Source organism: Lonchura striata, chromosome 2, assembly GCF_050655825.1.
Source record: "Lonchura striata isolate lonStrDom1 chromosome 2, ASM5065582v1, whole genome shotgun sequence".
NCBI lineage: Eukaryota > Metazoa > Chordata > Aves > Passeriformes > Estrildidae > Lonchura > Lonchura striata.
The window spans coordinates 24,836,096-24,857,048 of record NC_140704.1 but is presented as its reverse complement, the minus strand read 5'-3'; the positions used below and the strand labels follow the sequence as shown (position 1 = coordinate 24,857,048).

Sequence of the window (20,953 nt, the reverse complement as noted above, 5' to 3'; positions counted from 1 at the left end):
GATAATGATTTTATGAATTGACGATTTTTTTTATCTTCTTGCAGGTGGTGCCTGTATTAGTGGAAGGTAAGATTTATGCTTCAGTCATTGGGAACCACAAACTGGGTTAGACAGATTAAGTGCACAGTGTTTGGCCTAGATTCTGCCAGATGTAAATCCACTGAAATGGCTATACAAATTGCACAGTTTGTGCCCTTCGATTTTCCCTAACTTAATGCTTTACTAAAATCAAATAAATAAAAGACTTATTAAACATACTCAGTAAAAGAACTGCTGTACTCTGAATGTGTAAAATGTCCATTATAAATAACTTACACTTGAGTCTAGTATGTTTTTATGCAACAAAATCGATCCAGATCTTTTAAACACAAACATTGACCAGTATCAACATGAAAGCAGCCTATTTTTACATCAACCAGCAGCAGAAGACTGCATGCTACACTTCACCTTCATATGAAGAAAAAAGACCATTTTTTTCCTTAATGGATATATTTTTTTACTTCTTTCTACATAGTTACAGTGTAAATGAGACCCGCTTGGGGGCTTGTGAATCATGCCAATTTGGCCAAGAACTGGGATTAAAATAATCTTTGTCTGAGTAGAAGGAAGCAAAGAACAAACAAGGCAAGGTATATATTCCCCTGATCCCCTAGCCTGACCCATGCAGCTGTCTGGTTGTCCTCACCATTTATTATTTCTTCTGGAATGACAAAGAAAAGGGCAGAAAAGTGAGGACTCGTTACAAATTCTAATAAAGATTCAGGATTTCTCTTTTTATTGCATTCGTTGTCTAACAACAATAATACTCATTGGCAAGAAATTTATTTACACTAACAAATTAACTTCAAACCACAAAGCTTTGTTGTTTGTATTTCAACTGTAAGAAAACAAAGGGCCACCATGATGTTTTCTTTTGATGCCTCCCAATAACTAAATGTTAAACAAAGTTATCCTGGGAAAAACTCAACAATCTAGAGAAGTTCATATCAACCAAGCACAAGAGAACAAGCTCAGACATGGCACTACTGTGTCCTTCATGCAGGTGATCAGACACCAAGATGTACAAACAAAAAGTTCAGGATAACATGCATTTCATATACATTGGACCTCCTTAAAAAAAAGAACAGAAAAAGGAAAAAATCTGAAGCACAACTATCTCTTTAACCATTAAAAAGAAGCAATGTAAGAAGCCAATTTTTACAGTAAGCACAGTGCATTTTAGTCTTTTAGCTGCCTGGTCTTCTAGCAATATGTGTAACACTTGTCAGTGACCAGTGAGATACCGTTGCAGTATGACTGGAAAATATGAAAGCAGTTGTTGAGTGAATGTGTATGGAAAAGTATAGAGTCAGAAGATGTTCATTGTGCACTCTTCACTTCCAAATAGGCTGGTTACTCCTATGTCTGGTGCCCTGAGATTCCCCTTTCCTTCAGACACTTCTGCACGGGGCCCAAATCCACTTCCACTGGTGGCAGTGGCAAAGGTCCCGCTGGAAACCCAGCAGGAGCCCCAGGCTCCCAGGTTACGAGAGTTGGATCTGACCTCATGAGCTGTGAGCCCTCCTCACCTCTTTGGAAGAAGAGACCTGCCTAACTCAGCAGGTTTCACAAACTGCTGGTTCTTAACACAATCCACACTTCCAAAAGAAACAGGCAACCCAAGGCACTACCACCAAACCTTTCTGTAAGATGTGCATTTTTTAAACAATTTCTTAATGCTAAAAGCGAAAATACCAGTTGGTACAGCTGGTTAGTAACAGAAAGCTCATTTTATATTGAGGGTTTGGAGGGCTCAATGTCATGACTAAGCTATATTATAGCTTTGAAAAGCAGTTTCACAGGTCCAGAAAAATCCACAGGAAGGCTGACAAAAAGCCATCTGCAGATGACCCACACTCCACTCTAGTGAGTGGGCAAGTCTCCTTGGATTTCACCTATCTTCCTGCTCAGAAACTAACTGCTGAAATTGCTCCAATACAAATCAAAGTTTGGGTTAAAACCACAAAAAAATGTGTTTCCTTGCTAGAACACTGACACCCAACTACATGATGATCCTCTTCCATACTACTGTAGAACAGTGTTCTGCACTACATGCAAGAGTGGCGTTTTCTTTCTCTTTTTTCTCTTGGAAGTGGAACACAATTAATTCTCAAAAATTACACTGCCCACCTCTTACTGGTCCATGGGCCAGGAGGTGAAGGTGTAGCAGCTCAGGAGCACAGGAGGCTTTGATGGAAGCAATAAAGTATGAGGAACCCTGATCTCAGGCGTCAAGCACCTCTGAATGTCAATGACAGCTAAGGGCTGGCAAAAATTAGAGGAAAGTTGCTCAGTAATTCTAGTAAAAGTTACATTCTTGTGGTATCCCTGCAGCAGACTACAGTCATAGCAAAAGAGATGCCATTGCAAAAAAATTTTGAGAAGTTGAAAAAATACAGAAGTATTTGTATACACTGAAATACAAACATCTAATGCCATTCATCTTTTTATTACTGGCTTCTGTTCCACTGTGTAATTCCAACCCATGATCTTCAAAAGGCTCCACCCCCAGCAACCCCCACCAGGACCTGCTCAGGGGGGTGGGTGAGATGCAGACAGTGGGCAACGCTCTGTGCATTGCAGTGAAGGGGTGCAGCTCCTTCCTCATCCCTGGCCCTGGTCTCTCTGGGCAGACTGAAACCCAACAGGGAGTTTAACAGGCTGCTGCATGGGTACAGAAACCCACCCGTGAAGAAATGGGAAGATACAAGCTGGAAGTGAATGTTAGTATGTTTGGCTGATTTGAACAGAACAAGGAGCCACTGCTCTCCTCACAATCTCAAAATAAGCACTAGGGTTTTTAGGACTAAAGTAACCTGCAGTGTTGTACACTTCATTCTCTATTTTTAATACTTGTACTTTTTCCTAACTCTCCATTCTTCACCTTTTTAGAGGCTCTGTATATTCATAACTTGCAATACTGCAGCAACGAGCAGAACTAGAGTTTACAGAACTGCCCTACCACCCTAAGCAGGGAGAAAATAACTTGGGGCAGCCACCCAGGTGTAACGATAACACAAGCACGTGTCTTGAGGTGTGGAAGCACCACATTGCCTGCTCACTGGTGGCCAGGCAAGTTAGCCTCATCAAAAGAGCTGTAGCTCCACAAATAAATACACAATATAGGCGACATTATGCCTGCAGGTGAGCCAAACTGTGAAAAAGGCAGTCCAGCCATTCAGCACAGAAAATTTGTTTCATGTTACATTAAGCCAGCCCCACATTAGTCTGACTTAGCACTGGTTTACAGGAAGTTTAAGTTAAGAATGATGAAACAGCCATCCTTTTTTTTTCCTTATAAATCATAATACAATACAAGGGGAAAAAATTGCAACACAATTTTACAAGTCCTATAGAATAGCAAGAAAAGTTTCAAACTGTGTTTCACGTCTGTTATCCGGTGACATTTCTGCACTTCCCAAGATTGAGTTGCCATATTTCGTAAAAGGAACCACATAAATCTTTTATCACAGAAAGAACAGCAAAACTCTTGTCATTGTTCTGTTTCCTTTGTTTGCACAAATTGATCATAATGCATTTTAATGGTTTTAACTTAAATGTAACCCACTAGTTTTTTTTAAGTTGTATTTTTGTTTATGTTTTTGGTCTGAGAATAACAAAATAACATTATCACAAAGCAGTAAAAATCCCCTGAATACTTAAATGACTTAAGTTGAATTAGTTATTCTGCAGAGTAAGAACATGATTTACAAAGAGATTAACTAGGCACCATTTTAAGAAGCAAGAATGAAAACTCAATATGTAATGCCAAGCAGTCTGCTCTGATTTCTAAATAAAAAAAAAGAACGTAAAACAGAGACCTTGCCTTAGATTATTATATACAACCACTTAAATATTACTACAATGTAAACATAATTTAAAAAGAAAATAATCATCTAATGCATTTATCAACATTGTATTTAAAACATTAAACTTCCAGTTTCTTCCAGGTGACCTCTAAGAATGCTAGTTTTACGAGGCTGTTAAACATTTGTAAAATTTTTCTCCCATGAATGAACACAGAAGGATTTACTGCAATGTGTAATTTTTTGTAAGCAGGTGTATTTTGCTGCTGGTGGTTTATCTCAAGAAAAGTAGCACAAGCCTTTAGAAATATCAGCAAGTATATCTTATGGTAATTTCAATTTTAGATCTGAATAAAATTTACATCAAAAATTTGTAGAAATTGGAATTGGAAGGAAAAATAAAGCTAATGCTAAGTAGATCTGTTGTCTCTTAATTTTGAATGAACTAGGCTCTCTCAGTTTACAGACCATTTTACATGCCAAAGAAATTATTAGGATCAAGAGAAATGTAACTATTAACAGTGCACCCTAAGCGTTCCAAATCTGAGTTTCAGAGAACTTTGCAGACACAAATCTGAATGCCATGAAGTACAGAGCAGAAGAGAAGCCAAGCCAAACTAAAACACACATTTTCTTCAGAGGAATTTTCAATTCTAGGCTGGCATTTTTAGGTTCAAGATTCTAACTTTACATCACCATCTTAAACAATTTCTGGGTTTGCACAGCTAGATGAAGACTGCCACTTGCAGGCTGCACGAGTGGGAAGTGACGTCTCTCCACCGTACACAGTCAGCTTTGACTGTGGAGCAGTCAGCTCCTGCCTGGAGCAGCTGCTCCAGCAGCTCCTTGTTGTGGAGATCTGCCCACTGTCTGTCCCTTCTTTTGAAGCAATACTGCACATTTCAGTACTGTTGTTGAGGCAGTAACACCATACACTGCTTCAGTCACAGTCAAAATTACACAGCAGGCTTCATCCATGGCCTCAACACACCCCAGAAATCCCTGAAGTATGACCACTGCTAAGCCATCAAAACATTCTACAGGCAAAGCCCAAAATTCAGGTTTTGGTTGGATGTTCTTTAAATATAACAATCAAAACAGTTACAGCGTGGGAGCTTTGGATTAAATAACCATCACCTCCGTGGCAGCATTGCCCTTAACAGGAATGTACTGAATTTAATTTTAACCAGGATCACTCATCTTCCTCTTCTTAAAGTGCACTTCTGTAAAAACTCAAAATCTACAGCAAACTCAAGTCTGATAATTGCTTCCAATACCAGCTTCGTAATAGCACAGCACAAAGCTTATTTTCCCAGTGCTTACTGACTGGAGAATGAATCTGAAGATGTGGTGTTCTTCCTGGGGAAAAACTAACTTGAAACGAAATAAACCCAGTTTCCTGTACGAAGCACATGAAAAAAAAGTTGAGTGTGGTATAAGAAAGTTGCCTACACACTGGGAGTACAATACAATTTATACAGATTTCTATGCTGTGCTCTAGTTAGAAATTCATCCTTGCTCAGATATCTAAAGGATAAATGTTATCCTCAGATTTCTATGTAAACCCACATAACCATTTAAGGCTTTGCTTCCTTCCTGGATTAACTATTGTACAGTCAACAGAAAGAGTTTCACCTCCTGTCTTTTACCCAGGGGGAATATTGACTCTCCTGTCTTTATCTCCAGTGTATAAGAAGTCACTGAACAGTTTTCAGAGCAGTGTTGCTTGAAGGTACTGACGCAAGATAAAACTTACTCCAGCAGACTGAACTGAGTATCCAAACACCGTAAAGAAGATTAACTTCCAGTCAGAAAGTTAAGTCAGATCTTATCAGACAGAGCACAACTCCTTTTATCCAGCTGAAGAAATGTTCCCCAGCCATGCTGACTGGCCATCCTATTCAGAGGAGGTGAAGCAGTGGACATGTTCCTCGGCATCATGCTGGTTACTAAAGTGACCAAACACACAAAGCTCAACAGAGAAGAGCAGTCTGGAAGGAAACACCACCACACAAAAATGAAATCTGTTAGCTGTCAACAAGGACAGAACAAACTGAGGGGCTGGGATTGTTTCACATGGCAACAGCAATGAGCGTGAACTGGATATGCAGGAAAGAAAATGACACAATATAAATTTCCTAGTCATTCTATGTACAGCTGTGTCTCTGTACACAATCTTGGGTGATGAACACAAGAAAGCTGAAGGGGCATCAGAGTGGGTAAGAGTTTCTCTTTCCTTGACATGCCTCCACTTGCCAAACACAGCAGCTCTTCTGCTTATGACTGCTCATTAGTGCCCTCTGTTGCATCTGATGAACACTTGTCTGTTTTCTTTGATCTCCTCTGTAGCTGCTCTTGTTCCTTCTTTCGAAGCTTTTCCCTTTGCTTTTCCATTTTCTCTTGAGCTTTGCGAGCCTTCTCCAAGGATGCTTTCATTTCCTTTAGCTTTCTCTTAATGATTGCTCTGTCCTGGGAAGATGTCATACCAAGAGCCTGAGGTGGGGAAAACAAAATTTAGAAGAATTTCTTATACTTTAATTTATCACGTTTTATTTTCATATTCTAGTAGTAATTCTCCTTAGAAGACTGTAACAACGAAATCAATCAGTAACAGACTCAGATACATCACTGATGTGCAAGTACCACACTTCATGCTTTCTACTTCTAGAATATTAAAGATGAGACATCACTTCCACCACCTACGTTGATTTCATTGATCAAATAAAACAAATAAACAATTTTATTAAAATAATGTAAGTCCACATAGAACAAGAGCTGCCCTGCCTTAGTCAAAAGTTCACCTGCAGTCTTCTAAGACACTTAGAGTTAGTGAAGTGCCACTAGAAAAATCAGAAGGGAAATACCAAATTTGGACTTTTAGACCTACTGAGCTTCCTGCAATTCCATCCTTTTTTTATGAAGCAGGCTCATATTTTTACTACAAGAAACAATGCATACTTTATACATCAAAACTGTATTTAGTTCTAACATACTACAACTGGTATCAGCTTATGCCTCCCATATCCCATTAATCCATTATTCCCTTGCTATTTCTGATATGTCTATTGACTGTCTTCTCAGAATCCCCCTTTCACAAAATAGAGCTGGATGAGAAATATGTGCATGCAAATACCACTTTCACACACTGCTGTTTGATTTGCACATGCAAATATGGGTACATTATATACACCAAGAATTTTCACAAAGCAAAAGCCTTGCATATCTGAAGCTTCTGAATCCATGCGCATATGGGAATTTCTTCAACTGTTGCTGTGGCTTTATACTTTTCTGTTCATTATTTTGGCCTATCATGACTCCATACACAAGGATTTGCTGTTTTCTGGATGAATTCTTACTGCCTTTGAGATGATGTGGTGACGGAAAATTACTATAGTTAATCTTGAAGCCCAGCCAGTTAATTACCTTGAGCTTACTGCCATCCAGCTGAAGGAGATGCTCCCCATTAATGTTCTGGGCACTGAATTCAGAAACATATTGTTCAAGGTTCAGGCTCATCAACCAGTGGGAGACCTGCTGCACACTCCACTCGTGAACAGCACGACTCTGACACTGACTGTGCTTTGGAGACTGTCCATCGTCAAGGATCTGTGACAAAAATGTTCCACATTATTATTAAAGGGTAACACATATGAGTAACAACATTTTTCTGCACAAACTGCCAGCATCAGAGCAGAAGTATCTGGACTGTCTTTGCACTACAATAATAACAATTTCACACTGCTGTATTACATCTTGATCTAACCAGACACCTAAGAATGAATCATAGAAGAACTATAGAATCACAGAAGAAAAAGGAACTGGCCTTCCTTTAAACCCAAGCAGGGACTGAAATGGCCAGGTGGCACAATTCAAACCATGTATGCTCCCATTCCCTCACAAGAATTTTTCCTTCAAATTAGAAGATTTCTAAAGGATGCAATGAACTGTGCATTCCACTTCCTGGGTTCATTCACAGATCTTAATGAAAATAAAACCCTCAGAAAACCACTCTAGAGTTCAAAGTGATGACACCAAACAGCTAGCGAGACTGATACTGTCTATGGAAGAGGATGTATGAGATGACACAGAGGAGTGGTACAGGACACGCAGTGATCCCACACCCTGGCCCTGCTCTCACCACATTGTGCTGCTGTGTGTGAGAGCACAAACCCTGCCAAAAAGGACAAGTGTGGTGTCAACTGCTGGAGCAGACCCATGTCCCTGCTCTGCCACTTTATTCCACCCAAGGGTATGCCAGTGGGGCTTGAAAGAAAAGCTATTCTGTCCTGGCTGTAGTCAGCAAAGCAGCTGCTACAGGCTGCAGCAGCTGTCTGCTGTTAGAGAAGCTTTTAAATCAGGTTAGATGATGCTGGGAGCTCTCTCAGCTTCTGGCTGTCCAGTTGTCAGGCTGGACACTATCTTTTTCTTCTGCTATTGCCAGCATGAGCTCAGCACAGCTGATGCCTGGTCTGGTAGATTTGCTTTGACACTGACCATCCTCCCACTTCCAGCATACCACAAAACCTGCAGTTTGCTGTGGCCTTGAAAACTCCCAGCAATGAGAGGGAAACTCAAGACAAGGAAAGAGGAGCCAGTGACATCTGTGTGTTCTGTGCCAACAAGGGCGTTTGCCACCCATCACAAGACAAGAAATGTGACTCTGCAAAAGAGACAGTACATTGCCACGCGATTCACCACAACGGCACGCTAGTATCTCACCTCATCATCAATCATATCCAGGCTCTGAGTGAGGGAGCAACAAAGAAACAGGAAAGAAAAGCATTATAGAAACAAAATACCAAACACATAACAGCATGTAAAAGTTCAGGCAATGGCAGCACCAAGGTTTGCAAACAGATATGACTACTTAAAACCAACAAGATTTCTTTAAAAAGAATTATTTCCAGAAGCAAAGAGGTTTAGAGGAGAACCGACTGCAAGAACTGGGTTCTCTCCCCACCCTTCAATTTTTTCTTTTTCTTTAAATGCTGATGGGGCTCCTCAGGAAGCCAGAGTGGAGAAGTGCTTGCAGCAATGCACTGTGGAAGGCTGAGGAGCAGCACCAGCCTCCTCCCTGCCCAGCGTGGCCAGGGAGGCTTCCAGGGCAGCTCTTGCTGAACGTGCTGTCTCATCTGGAGGCAGCAATTTGGCACACAGCAGAGGATGGAGAAAACACATTCATTTTTATGGACCTGCTCAGGCTTGGTATTTTGGAAGTAATAAAGTAGAGAACTGAACACACAAAATGAAAGGATTTTCAAGGTTTTAATTCAATATCATTCGGAACAGGACATTGCCACAATCAAATACATAAGGGGAATCAAACATGGCAAGATAATGAAGCACATTATCAAGAAAGTACTAACACTAAATAAAGTGCAAGTGATGACTTCGCTATTTTCAGTAATTTACAACATATGCAGACCTCTATGCTGTCTCCTTTTGTTATAAATTTTTGCCCTTAAGAACCTGCAGTAAAAGCAACCTCAAAAGAATGGCTGGGTTTGTAGACTTGCAGTTTGGGAAACAGAGTTGCACGGAACAGCTCTCATTCTTTAAATCCAAGTAAACCATGCAGGCAGTAATAAAAAACTTACCTATCATCAAAACAACAAAAAAATGGTATAGAAGCTACAGATACTTCAAGTTCTCCCTCTCTAGTAAAACCAATTTGGCTCAAATCACACATGAAAAATGTGAAGTTCTTATGGAGTGTTTGTAAAAGAACAAATGCACAAATTTCCTGACTCCACAGGATGTGCTGTCAGCTACTGTCAAACTGTACAACCTTACCCACAATTGAGTTACAAAATGAGTATCTTAAGAAGAGTGTTTTCAATACTTTATATTCAGCTCAAATATGTCACCAATTTATGAGGTTAATGTCTTTTTATAATTCTGTGAAAAAACTCTGGTTTGGAGTAATTGATTTCAAATCCACTGTGCAAAGCAAGCACAAAGAATGCAAAGTGGATTAAGACATACACGTTATAATCAATACACACACATTCAGGTACAGTGACACACAATTACTGCATGTACACGTCATTCTACCAGGGTAAAAACTGGGGTAGGTGAAGGCGCCTTACATCTCAACTACATTTACCAAACTGTACTGTATGTTTGGTATATCAAAACTGTCCCAGGCCTAGTTTAGTGTATTTATATCTATATCTGTATCTATGTCCATATGTACATACTTTAGAAATTCATAAACCAAGATTAATTTCTGTCTCTAATCCTACTGCCTAAAACCTTTCCTTCATTATTTGAGTAATAAAGCAAGATTCCATAGGAAAAAGAAAACAACTTTTTCCCAAATTAAACAATTTCATCCGCATACCTCATCTGATGACAGTGCTAAGGAGTGTGAGAAGCCTGGTGTTTTAGGTTCTGCTCCTAAACCACTCAAATCAGCTGAACTTGTGCTGCTGGGACTGAAATCATCATTGAATGTGAAATTCTGTGGAGAAAAAGAGGAGTAAGAATGAACAAATTATTGTTTAGATGCATCTAAAAGGGAAATTTGCTTTCTGTTTTCCCTGTTGGCATAGCTCAGGAGTGATTTTAATCATTTACCAAACAAATCACAATACACATGAAGAAGCCTAATGTTTTCTAGTGGTACTATTTACAGGATGCACAGTATTTTTACCACTCTTTACTCCATGAGACACCTTTGCCAGCTTAATGCCTCAATGAATATTAAAGGTGTCTAAAAGCAATAGCCAGACTCTTAAGATGCTGGCCCTCAGCCTGGAGCTAAATTACTGCTTCTGCAGGTCAATCACTAGCATTTGCTGTCCTACAAATATTAGAAGTGTAGCACAGGCAGCAGCACAAAGAATAGGACAGAGAATTAATGAACAGAGAGAAGTGAAAAGTCCTATTGAAATAGCAAAGCGAAGATGCTGTGAATCCACTTCTGAATCCCAAATAATCTCCTTGAAAAGTGGAAGGATCCTCCCTCTTTGCCTATGCCTTTAGAAAAAAAACTGAAACTGAAAATAACAAATATCTTTGGATATTGAATATTATTTACTGAACTAATAACCATAAAACAAACCCTGTTTTTTCTTAACAATGGAATGAGACACATCACATCTCACAGAAAATAATAGCAAAAGCAGGCACATATTTTTCAGGAATACAACAAAATTACCATTAGAATAAGACAAAAATTAACAAGTATTTCACACTAGAGGGAGAACAGTGAAAAAACCAAAATATATAAAAGATTAAGGACACTATGATATTCCATTTAACTTGAGTACACTTGACAATAGAGACCTCTACTCTCTAACATCTAAATGAGCATTAAATCCAATTCACCTTTGATCTTCACTTTAGAAACTGAAACAAGAGAAACAACACTAAAAAAGTTATCCTTCTATCTATCCCTCAAATATTTGACCTTTCTTTCCAGTAAACAGGAAGACTTCCAAAAATATGAAGTGTTGGTCCTCTTACTTTTGCTGGAAATCCAACTAAATATTGGTATCATGTTGTGTTTGAAAGCTTGAATAGCAGTACAGAAACTCTTGAGCCTGCAAACTTTACAGAGAACATAAGAATATTTTTGTGACGATTTTCCTCTCACCTACGTTTAGAATTCCTGATCTGTTCTTCCCAGCTCTTTATAGAGGAGAAGAAAATCTGAGCAGCATCCTTAGCTGCTTGCTTAGCCCACACAGCATTCTTAGGCCAGGAGTTCAACAGCTCTACCTCCTGTTGTGTGAAAAACATATTTTTCTTTTTTAAGTAATCTGATTTTTCTTTCACCTGTATTTTTCTGCAAGCTTTAGCTTTACAATGATTATAAACTTTTCAAATTTAATTTTTTACAGCAAAGCCACAAGATAGCCAAGGCCTGGTAATAATTAGGATAGCCCCTACAATCTGAACCTAATACTATCTAAAAGGGTGTGCTTTTTCCCCCATTTGAAAACTATTTTTAAACAATGTTTGCTTCGATACATATATAGGATTTGTGGGTCTAATTTTTTTTCCCTAAAATAGAAGAGGTAAGCAAATTATTTCTGTTAAGAGATTTCACTGGTGGTCTTCTCTATCAATCTGATTCAGACTCCTGTAAACCTTGTGCTGCTCTCCCTGCCAGGTAACACAAGAACAGCTATGATCTTGCATAGCCAAGAGCACACCAGAAGTAATGCATCACCAGCTTCTGGCATCAAGAAAGTATGAAAAGCCTGTGGAAACTGCTATTGTGAACATGCATTTGGTGGTAGAAGACAGAGAAATTAGATTTCTGATTCATATTCCTATACAAAGTTGAGAACAATATCTGTTTCTTTTTACCAGACAAATATAAAAAAATCAGCTGCTATAAGTCATAAGAAGTTACAGGCAAAGAAATATTTTCCAGAAGTGAAAACAAACATGAGAAAGCTAAGTATAATACTTATTTTCATAAGGGTTATTTAAGGAATTGTCATGCTGAAACATGCATGCACATAGAAAGGAATCACACAGATGGTATTAAATTGCAATATTTCATATTTACAGTTCAAGCATCTTCATACAGAGAATTGTATCCAACATCCAGCATGCATGACAAACAGATTTCATTACTGGGGGAAAAAAGGCAGATGACTGACAGCATACAGCATTTCTTCGCTTGCAAACACCTCATTTGAACATGGGTATTCCCACTACCAGTCCTGAAGAATGAAGAGAAGATCTATAACTGAATGCACAAATCTAGCATTTGTTCAGTGGATCCAAATGCTAATTTCCACTGGCACCACTTGATTTTGTTACGGTACAGCACACCACAGTTAGTTTACTGGAATAATGTACATTAAGACAAAGTAAAAAAGGTAGAACAGGGAATGGTACAATGACAGAGATGTTCTGTTTGGATGGGCTGTTACCGTACAATGAACACCATGCACTGTTTATTGTAGTAGTCACATATTGGCCTGTTCTTTTTTCCAGAATCACAAAGCCAATTATGCTACTCAACACAGTGGGAATAAGGTAGTTTTTATTTTCTACCTTTGACCCTTTTTTAGCTGGGCTTAAATTTTCAGAGGAAGGTTCAGTTGAGCTGGTAGGCGACGGCAGGTTGCTGGAAGAATTGGATCCCTTGCCGCTCTCTCCATACCATGTGAATGGTACACAGTGTGGGAGAGAGGAGGATCGCTCTGCTAAAGATTTAGTGTTTGCTGGCTTCTGCAGCATCTCTTTGACAGTCCTGTTTAAAAGAAGGGAGCAGGAATATGCATTAGATTATAAAAGACGGGGAAACAAAATGCCACAGAGGCAGTTAATTGTAGAGAGTGACATTCCCTGTAGCTGTGACTAAAGAACTGAGTGGCATGCAGCTGGTAGGGGCATGCCTGAAATATCTCTTTCAGTGAAAGGAAAAAAAAGCATGTTCTTTTGATTCTTTTTCTAACTCAAGCTTTCTTAAGACAACGTACACCCAGCAAATGGAGACAGATGCCAGCTGAAAATGCCTCTACTCCCACTGTTCGGATGAGAACCAGCTCCTGTCAAGAAGCCACACGTTGTGTTTGTGCATTGCTGAGCCCCACTGGTATCTCAGCATGATTAAATCATTAGACTCAGCACTGACCCAAGTGGGCCCTGGTTCCCAGAGAAGATCTGGCTTGAATTTTGAGCACAGGCAGAATGAGTCAGATGCATCTGTATCCATCTATGGAGATGTTCCTTTGTTACAACAGCTAAATACACATGAAGTACTATAATCTTGCTTTAAAATTAATTAAATATTAAGAATATTGATGGAGAAAAATGAAAGAAACACCTATGGGACTTTATCAGATTCTCTCTTTGTAATAACAAAGATTGCAGTAATCAAGTCAAAGGTAATGTCTAAATTATAGCACCTCTAATGTTATGCCTAAATTTTATTTCCTTATATATAAGGAATATATATATATAACATATCATTAGTACAGTACATAAATTAAAAATAATTATGCAAAGTGTCTGCTTCCAGAATCATATTATTTACATCAACATATATACTATTCAGAGTATTAAAATCCTACTGCTCTTAGCAGCCATGTGCAAATGGGGCATAGGTACATCTACCTCAACATCTACCTTCTGGACAGCTTCCAAATCATTATTAACATAATTAGTTAGACCACATATTTTGTGAAATCTCTTTTCTGTTTGGATGAAAGTGAGGCTGTCAAAGGACCCCCCATCTATGGAAGCACAAGGACAATCCGTGTAGCATTCAGCAACGAAATACTCCATTTAGCAACTAAAAGAAAAGGTGGTTGCATCTGAGCCAGTCCTTTACTTCATTCTCATCCTCTAATCTTGTTTGAACATATTAAGTGAACACAAATGCCCAAATCACTTAACTTCAGGCAGAGAAATATATGCTCCTTACTTAAATGGGGTATTTTTTCATATCTGTAGCATTAGTGGTAGTTTCAGAAAATAACTTGGGATTTTATTTACATATCCTGAGTGCTGCTTTCTGGAAATGGCAAAATAATGCATGCAACACTCATTTGACACCATGATTAATTCTATATCAATCAGTTGGTGTAATGGACATAATTATAACAGGATGCTGTCTTTTCCTCATCTTCATTCTTTCAAAGAGCTTGTGCAGCTTTGGACTTGTAGAGAACATCCTCACATTTCTTGAGAGGCAAATGCTTTGGAGTTAGTAACAAAAGAAGTGGAAATACCTGTTTAAAAAGTTATGCTGAAACAGTTACACTCCAGTTACGAAGTTGAGTAAGAATGACAAACGCTCATAAATTTCAACTTTGAAAGCAATATTAAACTCTGCTTTTAGCAAATGTAATTGAGTTATTGAACTGTATTAAAGAAATATTAAAAGACAAGACAAAGAACTGATTTAACTGACTAATAAGCAACTAATCCCTACACTGAGATATGTTCTCTCTAAGGAAGACACCTGTGAAATCTCACAAACATCTGCAACATCCTGTGTTGGCATAAGGGTCATTCAAGGTCATATAAAGAAGTACATATTAATTTCCCCCACCCTGTGGCTTGGTATCTAAATGCTGCAAAATGTCTTAACACCCTGCTAAGGGCAATAGCTGCCTCACAGCCACACAAAGTGCAGAGACTTGGCTTTAAGAAGCCTCTCCCTGTCACTAGGGAAACCCAGCATTGAGTGTCACTGACTCCATGTCAGTGCGAGCAGACGCACTGGGACAGGTTTTCTGACACCAGCAGAGAGGTGATGACTGCTGCCTAAGATCACTGAAGATACTGCCAGATATTTGCAGAATACAAAGGTACAAATGTATGCTGAGACAGAATACTGCACTTCAGCACAGTGTGCCTGAGGGACTAAGGAAGGTTTCTTTTGCTTTTCTGATTTTATGGAGCTAACAATGTACTTGTCACTGGCTCTCCATATAGCAGAGTGTCAGTCAAACTGCACGAATGGGTGCAGAAGATTTTCCACCACAATATTTTTTTGAATAGCAGTCAAACTTTGCTTTCTTCCAATAGCTCTTTTATCATGTAGGTTTTTTTGCATTGTGTTATGTGCGGAGCTTTTGAGTTGTTATGTCCTTTCTAGACTTTTGGAACATATTAAGTTTGCTTAGCCCTCCTGACTTTGTCTTTCATACCTGGAACCAGGTATCATGTTGTGATCTTGTCAGACTCATAGGTATGTAAGGAGAGGCCTTCAGTAAAGATCTACACTAGCTTTTGCAGATTTTGCTTCCTGTAGTTGTGCACATTCATTTATTTATTCAGAGTTCTGATGCTGGTGATGTTGTCTAATCAGATCTCACAAGGAATTCACAATTCTTTGCCTGAAAGTTGTTGATGTGACATGCAGTCAGCATTTTTCCTATTTTTCAACTTAAGATGCTTATCTTCAGAAAAAAACCCTTCTGAAAGCATTACTAGTGTGGGTACTGCAAGGCTGCAGGGAATAGCTGCTGTTCAACCTCACTCAGGGAGGCTTAAAAAAAAATGGAATTGTGTCAAGGTTTCTGGTTCATGGACATTATTAACAGACTGGGTGCATATTGTAGGGTTGCTCTGAAAATCTATTTCTGCAAATCCCATTAGTGGATGCCACAGCAGCAGTGACTGAGCTGGACTTGATGATTCTTGTGAGTCACTGCCAGCTTGAGAAATTTTATGATTCTATGACATTATATATGTCCAAGTATCTTTGGATTATATGTCAGTCTTTTGTGAGGCAAGAAATCTAGGTTTGTAATCTCAGGTTATCTCAAATCTTAACACTTATTTATGAAGACAGTGGGACTGTAAATATTCCATCTGCTAGGATGATTAGGTTTTTCCAATGTTTCTGGCACCCAATTTCTCACATCCCCAGTCTCTCACCCATACCTACTGCCACAGGCCACCCTAATGGCTTCTTTCTCCTTCCGCTTCTTGCCCTTGCTTGAACTCCTTCTCAAGGGAGCCCTATAAGAACATTAGACAACATCAGGAAACATCTTAGAAATTTTACTTTCAATCCTTTTAATGAAGAAGAAAATGTATTTTAAATATGAAAAATGCTTACCCAAGATCTGCAAGTTTTCTCTTTAGTTTTTCTGTATGCCCTATAGTAGGGCTAGTTGTTCTTGCTGCCTGAGCACTTGTGGCACCATCTAGGATATATTTGTACATGGAAGAATGTACATTATTAATTTTAATTGGTACTTTCCATCCAGAATACTTTATGTATCTTTTCATAATTAAGATACCCATACATGTACATGTGTGTGAGTACACAATTTAATTAGAATTCTCATTTTTAGGATGATGGTGTGAACAGGAATAAAAAAAATAATTTCAGAATTCAAAAATACACAAAAATTTTAATTAAAGAAAATAAAAAGTTAATATTGATTGACTTTTAATGAATATATAATAAATTGAACAATATAAAGTATTTATAGGCAAACATTTCATTGAATCAATTTTTAAATTCAGCAGCAGTTTGTTTATGTTTATTTTGTACAGAATTCATTTGGTATGTATGCTTTACTTCCAAAATTAATCCTAAAATTCTTTTTTCTATTTTGGAGTCCAGGGTACCTTTTATGATAGGCATGATAAGAAATAGTTAATCAGTTTAGCCCAAACATCTTTGTTAAACTGAACATGTAACCTAAAATCTAACCATTCTGAATGAAAAAACAAACAACCATCCCCTCCCCAAAACCTAAATGTAGCTTAGTTAATAAATTTGCCCTGAGGCATCTATCAATTTTTGATCTCTTCTACCAATGCTATTAAATCCTAAAGAGGAGATAGGCTGCAGTACCTATAAAGCCAAAACAATGAATCTGAATCTGGCAAACATCATGTGAAATCTATAGGGAAGCTAAAAGAAAACACACTACTGTGTGTTTAAAAATTCAGACACTGTGACTCTTAAACATAAAGAGTGCTCCTAAGTATCCTAGAGGAAGCAAATGATGGTCAGTCATTGCTGTCACTTGTGGTTTGGTGGCTTTTGCAATGTGACCTCAGACATCCACAACTTTTAACTGGAAGTACTGCTGGGTTTGTGGATTTCTCCTAGTGTTGCTGACTTAAATTGAATCCTCAAAACTAGCCCAAAGTATCACAGCTCTACCATAGGATAGTCAATTATGTCTATAGACCTTTGTGCGTTGCTTTGTAGATAATATCTGCCCAAGTTTTCATTTGAGCAAAAAATTTAATGTGCAATTAATTGGTTCTTAAATACTCTGAAAAGTAGGAAAATAAGCCTTTTGCAGTATCTACACTAAAAGCCAAACTATTTCCACCAATGTTAAGTCCTTATGTTAAAAAATATAAATTTCAAGAACAACTAACAAGCTATTTTATTCAAAAAAAGAAAACAAAAGTAAATTAATATAAAGAATGACAAATGCAAGATGAAGTCCCTGAAGAAATCCACTACCCAAGGAGGCAGAAGAGAACTTTAGGCAATGCACACTCTGCATCAACCCTACACTGTGCACACTTCCTTCCTGTTTCCTCTAACAGTTTCTCTTTCACCCTTAATGCATGCTTCTCATTTAATCACTGCCAAAATTGTCACAAGAATTAAAGCTTGTAACATTTATTTTCATACTAGCTATTCACAGGCAAGTGGGGCACGTGGCTTTCGGGGCAAGGGGTAGTGGGTTTTTTTGAGAACTTCTTAATGAAAGTCAAGAAATGATAAAGTCCAGTGGTTTTGTGTTGGGCAAATAATTAAAGCATTTAGTAGATGGATGTTTTGCTGCTGTAGTAGAAAAAAAAAAGCCTGGAGGGCTTAGCTGGAATACAGAGCAGCTACCTAGAATGGCAAATTTCTTTTTCAAGCTCTTGTATCCCTATGATCCCCCCCTACAAAGCTGGGGCCAGCCAGGGTCCCTTAAATAATGGTGACTTGCCGAGGAAAATATTTGTGCTGGCTCTGTGACATAATAAAGCATGGATAGGCTAGGTCCCAAAACCAGCTTCAGTGGCAGAGTGGATCAGAATCTACAGGGGCTTGCATGCAGGAATTATTCAATGTTTGCACATGGCAGCAACCAAGAACCAGAGCTGTAGGTGCCCTGACTGGGCAGGACGGGACTTTGGCCACCCTGGTGGGGTGCATCTTCCCTGGGTCCTTGCAGTTCTTCAGAGAAAGTAAGGAAAACTGGTTTCTCAGAATAAATCACACAGAAGTTGTTTAATCCATGCCCTCCAGCTGAAAGCTGCAGTAATGTGTGGCTGATGGATGTGGAAGACACTAGACCCCAGTCCCCTGCCCAGTGGCACAGAGCACCTGCAGCAGCCTCACGTCAGTGAGCACTGCCCACCGTGGTCACCTCGCTGCCTTATCCAAAGATGATACTGTTGCACAAACCAGACAGAACTGAAGAAAATTAAGTCATCACATATACATGAAAAACCTGTAGTTCTAAGCTCATAATTTTGCAATGAAACTAACGTCATGCCACTCCAGCCCCTCCCACAACACTGCAGGATCTTGTAAAAAAAGGTGAAAACATAAATGTGAGCTTGCTAATGTTTATTTCTCCTATTGAGAGACTAACCCATGGCTATGTCTGCCCACAGAGGTGCTCTCTTTCCATCTCTAAAAAACCCCACCTGAACACATAAAAAAATGCAATGTCATTTTTTATTTTCTGAGCTTTGTGAGTTTAACAGCCAAATTAACAATCATTTAAAACAGCATTGCTGCAACACTTGATGCCAAACAACTGCTCTAGTATGTTTCTTTTTTTAGTAGGACTTACTAAATATGATTTTTTCCTATTTGAAAGTATATTGCTGTGGTTAATTCTCATATATTACTCAGCAGAACCTGGACACACCCAAAAGCACTGGTTGTTTACTTAACAGTCACAATGAGGAAAGCATGTCAGCAATATTTAGACAAAGATTGTTTTTCAAACCTAAAATGGAAAGTGTGACACAGTGGGTGGAATGCAATGCCCTGTTCCTTGCACTACAAGGTTAGTTTCCACCAATTTTTTATCAAAGTATTTTTCATACATCAGTTGGAAGTGCAGGATTTAGGACTTCCCTGACAAACCAATCACATATTCAAGCTGAGTTTCTGAAGGCACTATCTTATGTTCACATCCTTATTTTTACTTGTAAAACTCAAATATTGAATTTAACTTGTAATCCTTAGCAATTTAACCTACTTACAACTAGCAATTTCAGGACTCATGTAAAAATTCTCACAATATATTAACCTATCCTAAATTCACTAAAGTTTCATAATGCTGTTTTTTATGAACCTCTGTGAAAGCCCTGTATAAAGATGAAGAAGAAACAGGGTCTAAATCAGTAGCAAGTCAGACACACGAACAGAAATCTTCAATAAATTGCTCTTTTTAGTTAATTCAAGCAAGCCAAAGTCTGTTATAAACCTATCTAGACCTCGTCCTGCAGACCCCACTTATGAACAATTTTTTGTAATGCATTTTAAATTATGTGACAGAATGCAAGGTGAATTGCTAACAATGCTGAAGTGGTGTCAAATGTTAATTCTGACTTTGAAATGCATCTGGAAAGGCCAGCTCAGTGTATTGTTGACATATCATATTGCTAATTCTTATAATTAACTGGCATCTGAGACATTTATTTGAGCTACATATGATTGCATCTTGTTTTACCCACCTAGCCTTTCAAGAGTCAGAATCAAATTGGTAACAATGAGGCCCATCTCCCCAAGAAATTACTTTTTTTCTGTAAATGAAAAATCTCCACTAACCCATCATTAAACCTAGACTTTGCTTCCTCTCAACAATTAAAAGCTACAATCTCCTATTCTTGCTTTACACTCCTTTCCGCACCCTCCAAAAAAATCATCTAGCAGTGCCAAAATCACATTATTTGAGTAAGTACACTGTGTTAAGCATGTTTCTAGTATGGAGATGTCCCAAGGTCAAATAACTTTTTTTTTTTTTAAAAACACAATACAGCATTTTCTTAAGGGCAATTTCCCCCTGTTTTTTTCAGTGAGTTCCAAGAAAGCCTGAAAAAAAGGAAGCAAGCGGTTCCCTATCCCATTTTAAACTTTGTCCTTTTCTTATACCATCATACAAGATCGTTTTAAAGTTTTTGACTTCCAGGTAGGCAAAAGAAATTACAAGATGATGACCTTCTAGTTGCTAAGGCACTACTGCATGACAAAAGGTAATAAAGTGGATAGCTGTTAAGTGAGCAAAATGATGCATCAATTTATTGTAAAAGAAACAGTAATACCTTTATCCTGTAAAATATTCCTGCCAGCTGGGTGATGCAAAGGAGATGCTTCAGAGCTGTGCCCAGATTTTGAAGGAGAGGAAAGTGGAGTGTCTCCCCGAGCATATGGGGAAAGGACACCTCCTTTGTGGTGCTGTTCTTCTTCTTGGTTTTCAGATAGGTTGTCAAGTGAGATTGCTGCACTGCTAGCCACGGGGGAGAGGGAGGAAGCACCAGAATCTGATGCTGGTGAGGATGCTCTCATGCATAAGGGCAGTGGTGATTTTGAAATGTGCATGGGACTACTGTAACTGTGTGATGGCTGTTGGTATAAGAGATTATAAAGCAGGTTATACCACTTAGTAAGCAAACAGAGCAAGATTTACTTTGAACATGCAAAT

At 38.6% G+C, this 20,953-nt stretch overlaps 1 protein-coding gene across 6 annotated transcripts in view; it reads right to left on the bottom strand.

The window, feature by feature from the left end:
* Positions 1-3,939: 3,939 nt before the first annotated feature.
* PPP1R9A (protein phosphatase 1 regulatory subunit 9A) overlaps positions 3,940-20,953 on the bottom strand; it is a 127,484-nt gene continuing 110,470 nt past the window's right edge. For 3 of the 6 annotated variants that reach the window (XM_021538387.3, XM_021538386.3, XM_085566652.1), the window contains 8 exons: positions 20,574-20,874; positions 16,387-16,474; positions 16,209-16,286; positions 12,864-13,062; positions 10,189-10,308; positions 8,565-8,588; positions 7,269-7,451; positions 5,981-6,338 (listed from right to left, as the gene is read on the bottom strand). In XM_021538387.3, the coding sequence (XP_021394062.1) occupies positions 6,123-6,338; positions 7,269-7,451; positions 8,565-8,588; positions 10,189-10,308; positions 12,864-13,062; positions 16,209-16,286; positions 16,387-16,474; positions 20,574-20,874 (1,209 nt within the window). In that variant the 3' untranslated portion in view covers positions 5,981-6,122. Of the gene's footprint in view, positions 6,339-7,268; positions 7,452-8,564; positions 8,589-10,188; positions 10,309-12,863; positions 13,063-16,208; positions 16,287-16,386; positions 16,475-20,573; positions 20,875-20,953 lie in introns of all 6 variants that reach the window. The other 3 variants (XM_021538389.3, XM_021538390.3, XM_021538391.3) reach the window with 3 other exon arrangements.